The sequence below is a fragment of the Leptonotus elevatus genome, chromosome 7 (genome assembly GCF_054856555.1).
Source record: "Leptonotus elevatus isolate MCC_2025b chromosome 7, RoL_Lele_1.0, whole genome shotgun sequence".
NCBI classification, from domain to species: domain Eukaryota; kingdom Metazoa; phylum Chordata; class Actinopteri; order Syngnathiformes; family Syngnathidae; genus Leptonotus; species Leptonotus elevatus.
Window position 1 is genome coordinate 19,980,944 of NC_141245.1, and position 6,040 is coordinate 19,986,983.

At 38.6% G+C, this 6,040-nt stretch overlaps 1 protein-coding gene across 1 annotated transcript in view; it reads left to right on the forward strand.

The window, feature by feature from the left end:
• The window catches only part of zbtb16b (zinc finger and BTB domain containing 16b), a 29,527-nt gene extending 25,687 nt beyond the window's left edge, over nucleotides 1-3,840 (forward strand). Inside the window, exon 7 of the mRNA XM_086080108.1 lies at nucleotides 574-3,840. Coding sequence (XP_085936234.1) covers nucleotides 574-803 — 230 coding nt within the window. The 3' untranslated portion in view covers nucleotides 804-3,840. The remainder of the gene's footprint in view (nucleotides 1-573) is intronic.
• The last annotated feature ends 2,200 nt before the right edge of the window (nucleotides 3,841-6,040 follow it).

A 6,040-nucleotide genomic window follows, 5' to 3' on the forward strand; every position in this document is an offset into this window, starting at 1 on the left:
GGCAAGAACGGATTAATGGCATTTCCATTAAGATTAATTGAAATACAAGTGTGAGTTTTGACTTTGGTCACGAAACTAATTAAACACCTAAGTAAGGCTATTCCGATCAGGGTTTTATGCTGCCGATTCCAATACCGATTATCCATGAGTGAGATTGGTTGATAACGATCACATAGATTAGCTGCACAATCTCAAATCAAAGGCCCACAAAGCAGCATGCTCGTGCAGTGTTAAAGAATTGTTGTTTTTTTTGTGATTGGCATTGATCGACATGTCAATCTTTCCACGAAAATCAGCCTATCGCGATCGGCGGCTGATCGTTCAGAGCATTATTTATTTATTAATACGCAATTTTTAAAGCTAAAAGTAAAATAAAGCTTTTGGACACCAACAAAAGCGAATTCAAATGTATTTATAGAGCAACTGCGGACTGAAGGAAGTCTACAAAATGGGAATTTTTACAATTCATGTTTAGCGGGTCACACATGCTCATTCACACTAGACGGAAATAGCGCAGTCCACTTGGCTCACCTTCAACTAATGTTATCTTGTAAAAAAAAAAAAAAATTCCAGGTGAAAAGCCATTTGAGTGTAAGCTGTGTCACCAGAGGTCCAGAGACTATTCGGCGATGATCAAACACCTGCGCACGCACAATGGCGCGTCCCCGTACCAGTGCACCATCTGCCAGGACTTCTGCCCCAGCCTGGCCGCCATGCAGAAACACATGAAAGGCCACAAACCGGAGGAGGTGCCGGCAGACTGGAGGATAGAAAAGACTTATCTGTACGTCTGTTACGTCTGAGCAGGTCTTGGACCCGGCACCGGGTAAGGTGCAGAAGCAAAGTAGTGGGTGGAAAAACATGGCTGAGTCATTACTGCCGGGTTAAATATCAAAATGCTAAATAGAGAGTTGTCTTTCTGGGAGAGGCTGAAACGATAGCATATTTGAATTATGACAATTTTTGTGCCATTTAATGATAACGTTTGGTGAGTCTTTTAAACACTAGCTTAAAAATGTTCAAACTGTGAAAAAGTTCAAAGATGCAGAACGTGGACGACATCAGCCATCACCTGCTTGCCGACTGTGTTCAATTGAGACCCAAAGAGTCTTTGTGAGAGTATTCCATTTCCTCGCGGAATTCCACACCAAAAGTGGCAACTGAGGACACGTTTACATGAAAACAATCGAGTAAAAAATGGGAGTTGGTTTCTTCACAAGGACATTTTTCAAGATATCAAGTCGCAGTCGCTACAAAAGACGTCTGAAGACGCAGAGAGAGATTATCAGTTATGAGTGTAATGTGTCTGCTGGTCAAAAACTTCCACTTTGTTGTCATTTTTGCTCTCTAAAATGCTGTGACCGGCGATTTCTCAGTAAAAATGGTCCAGTGTATACAGACACTAAATGACAATTTAGACATTTGACGTCTGGTGGACTTTTGCTTTGCCATCCAAATAACTACAAAATATTGGTAGTAAAAAAGGTACTCTGGTTGTTGGATTGTTAAAAAGTCACTTTCAATAAGGTGGTTTAAAGAATAATTGTTGACTGTCACTTGGTTTGATAGTAACCATGTCTGGGCTTGTTGACCTGTCTGAGTGGCTCTCTTGATTGTGTTGTTAAAAACCTTGAAGATGAAAAAAAAAAATCCAAGAAGGCTTGGTTGGATGCGCCATTTTCACCACTCTTTCTTGACTTTCTTTTTACTTGCTGTTGGTTTTTATCATTTTTTTTTTTTAGTTCCTGTGCATATTTTATTTGAACGAATTTTTGGCCTCTCACTGTAAAGATAGTTGGGTAAAAAAATAAACCAAACTTGGGGGGGGAATAAACGACCAAACTTTTGGGGTTATTTATCATTGAACCCAAAAAGTTGGGTCAAATGAATAACCCCCAAAATTTGGTTGTTTTGTACAACCCACACCCCAAAAATTTGTTTTTAGAACAACCCCCAAAATTGGGTTGCATAACCCACAAAACAACCCCCCAAAAATTGGGTTGGTTTGTACATAGCCCCCCAAATTGGGTCGTTTTGTACAGACAACCCCCCAAAATTTGTGTTGTATTGCAGGTGATTAATTTAACCCAACTATTTGGGTTAATTAAATAACTCAAAAAGTTGGCTTTATTTGAACGGATTTTTGGCCTCGCATTGTAAAAAAAGGTGGGTCAAAAATAACCCAAACTTGAGGAAAAAATAGACCGACCCAAATTTTTTGAGTATTCATTCAACCCAAAAAGTTGGGTCAAATGAATAACATACAAAACAACCCAAATAATGGGTTGTTTTATACAACCCCAAAATGGGTCGTTAGAACAATCCCAAAAATTGGGTTGCATACCCCCAAAACAACCCCAAAATGTTTTGTTATATTGCAGGTGATTCATTAAACACAACTTTTTGTCTCAGTTACCCCCCCCCCTTTTTTTTTTACCCAACTATTTTTACAGTGCTCAACAAGTGATCTCTTAATCGTCTCATGGTGGATGGCGTCATTGGTTTCGAGGTAGCAGGCTTCCATTTCATTCAGTGTAATTGTTTTTGCTATTTATATGTTGTTTGTTACCAAATATGTGCTGATTATCACCACCAGGCGGAACTTGTCACCATTTTGTTTGTTGGCAAACAGTGTTAATCCGTCTATGGGTTTTTTCCCCTAACAATTACGTCACAATTTAAATGGTCAAACAGTGTATACGGAAAAAAAAAAATGTAAAGAGCCTCAACATGGCTTTGATGTGGGGTTTTTTTGTGTGTGTTTTTTAATCACCGTCTATAATTAGATGTCTTACGAATCACAGAACTGATAAAAATAGAACATGAAAAGCAAAGTGTTTTTTGTGTGTGTTATTTTTAAAGAAAATCCAGACATGTGGCGGTTAATGTCAGTTGTGGTGTATGTGTCATGTACAGGCCGTCCTGCATTGTTGTTCCCTGTGTGAGCCTAACACAGGCCCTTATAGAGTTAAACGTTGTATTTTTGTATCACAGTAATTTGCTGTCTTGTTTACATTTGCTATCATTTGAGAAGCATCTTTAACGTGTGCGTTTTCTACGTCTCCGATTAAAAAAAAAAAAAAAGGAAAGGAAAAAAATAAGGCCCCCTCTCCCTTGTGCCTCTTTTTCTAAGTAGCGCGTTGACATGCTTGAGTACGTGGGTCTGTGCTGTTGGTGTTTTTTTTTGTTTTTGGTTTCTCGCTCCCAAATTCGAGATGAGATCCACGTCTCGGAACATTGCAACTGGAAGCAACATACTGTGATTGTGACGCTGACGCTCTGATGCAAGTTGCCAGCAAGGGCGATGTAAAAAGCGCTCAAATTGCGTTCCCGTCTCGACTGAAAGTTAACTGTGGGGTGAAAACGCAGTGTACAGCACATCCTGGCAACTTGATGCCATGACACACATTCACTGTATCTACTCTATACATGAACATGCACTATAACCAGTTTAGTCAGTGGACCAAAAGAAATAGAGCACTTTTGTTTGAAAATGTTTTTTTGTTTTTGTTTTTTTTATCTTGTATGTTGTGATAATGCAGATGTCCTTTTATTTGGTGTGTCCTAGAAGGCTGTGATTCGCATCGTTTAGATATGTCGATGTCTGTCTACCTCAGGGCCAGGTCAAAGCTCGAGCTGGTGTCCAATCAGGGTTGTTCTTCTTGCCATGTGTGCAGTAAAATCCCTCCTCATTGCAGCTTTTTAACACCCGTGTGTGAAAGTGTTCTCTCAGTGTGGATTCAGGCACAACTCTGTACGCGTCAGTGTTCGATGGCATGGTAAAAAAACGAAAAGAAAAGAAAAGAAAAAAAGAATTAAAACAATTTACGATTCTATGCATTCCGTCTCTTCTGTCTGCTGTTTGATCACAAAATCTATTGAAGTGTGTGAAATGACGTTGGATTATAAGTCATTTCAAATCTCATCAAAAGACCATGTTGAGTTTTTGTAACTGGACCTAAATTTGTCTAATGTCGCTAAGTTGCAACCTACTTTCATAGACGCTAAGAACAATAGAGAATTTTTTTGTTTTTGAGCGTGCTATTGATTCGTAAAAACATGAATTGATTATTTTAATATCTCTTTTTCCGATAAATTAAGAAGAAAATAGATTTGTGTTTATTTATTTTTGGGGAACTTACTTTTTTCTTGAAACATATGACTTATTCACTTTGACAATTCAAAATCTTTTCATTTATATTTACAATTATTGAATTAGAATTATAAAAACATTTTCATCTCATCCATACTGATGTCAATGTTTGTGTAACAACTGATGAACACGTGTTATCTTCATAAAATAATAATAACAATTTAACCAGTTACTGGCTCTGCAAAATTTAATTTGGAATTTAATGTTTGTGGATTTTGTTTTTTATCATGTCCTTGATATTTAAGAAGAATTGATGTTCCATAATTAATCAATATTTGATTGAACTGAATCGAATCAGGACATTTTTTATCAAACTTAACACTTGTGAATCGAAATTAAAATGATTGAGGAAATTTGAATCAATACCCAGCCCTTTGGATCATGAGAGGGGCTTATTAAATGCTGCCCTAAGTTATGTTTACAATGTCAGTCAAAATTAGGTTATTTTCCAAATAAAAGTCAACTACAACCTGAGATACATGATAAATATTTGACTGCTCTGAGGGTGGCGTCATAACAGAGTTTCTGAGCTGAGAGAACTTTTCAAGTTTCAACATGGCGGAGTGTGTCGCAGGATTCGTTAATGGCAAGAAATAGTAACACTTACAAGGACGTTATCGTCCGCTAGCAGGTTGTTTTAGAATCTACACAATTACGTAGCATACACAATTCAATGTCCTGTCCATTACAACTTACTATTTGCCGTAATTGTTCGGTTTTACCAGCAAAGACGACGTCAGCTGCCATGTGTATTTTGTTGCTACAACAACAAAAGCACATGAACAGAACTCAGTCGTAATTAGGAGTGTAAGGTCCATCTTTCCCATAGCACGTGAAGGTAGGGCAAGACACTGGATTATTAGTAATGATTTATTTATGTATTAAAATTTATTTTATTGTGTGTTCTATACAAAATATCGCTGGTGTCGGCCCGAAACCTCATAAGTCACAAATTGGTAAATTTCGTGTGTTGTTTTTTTAAATCTACAAAATTTGTGTCAGTCCACACGTGTGGGTGTAATAATTTTTACGAATTGTTGACCAATTCTAAAGTGTTGAAAATGGCTTGCTCTCCTGACGCCAGTGATGTACATTTCATGATGAACACATGGAGAAAAACAGATAATAGAAAATTGCTATTAATTTCATGTGAAGGAAAATTGCTATATTAGGATGTATGTGTGTTTCTTTAAAATGTAATTTATGAAAAATGTGCTAATGGTATCATATCAGTACTTTTTGTATCAGTAACTACTCAAGTACTCGTACTGGTGTCAGTCTGAAAAAAAGTGGTATGCAACATCCCGAGTCAGAATGACTAATAACAATAAACATGCATCTATCATCAAAAACATCAATTTGCTCCTCCAAAAACGTAAACTTAGCCTTGAATCTACTTCCGATGCTTGGATCAACTGGCACTCCAGATTGCAACCAACGTGTGGATACAGTGAGTAAAACGCTGTCTGCCACTGCAGCGGTGGTGCCAATTCAGCTCCAACATTGGGACTCTCACATCTTTCGCCATCATCCCGGCAGACAATCCCGCTGATCCTCCCTCCCCTTAACACTTTATTGGCTCAAACCTTCCCAGTGGCTTATTTGTGTCATGTAGGCCACGTGCAAACAGCTGGAGCCACTCCAGGCTCTGTGCTGACCCCTGATGGCACCGTGCCGCAGCCGCAGCTGGCCTGCGTCTTAATCCAGATGTGGAAGGAGCTCAAAATCAGTGTAGCGGGACTCCCAAAGCTCCATGTGCATGCACGGTGAGAGTGGCAAAGCTCAGTCAGACCTCTTAATTACAAGCGCTGGCAGCAATTTCGCAGGTTTTTTTTCCAAACTCACTCCCCCCGCGTGTTTGCTAATACTTTTAAGACTGTGCCATGA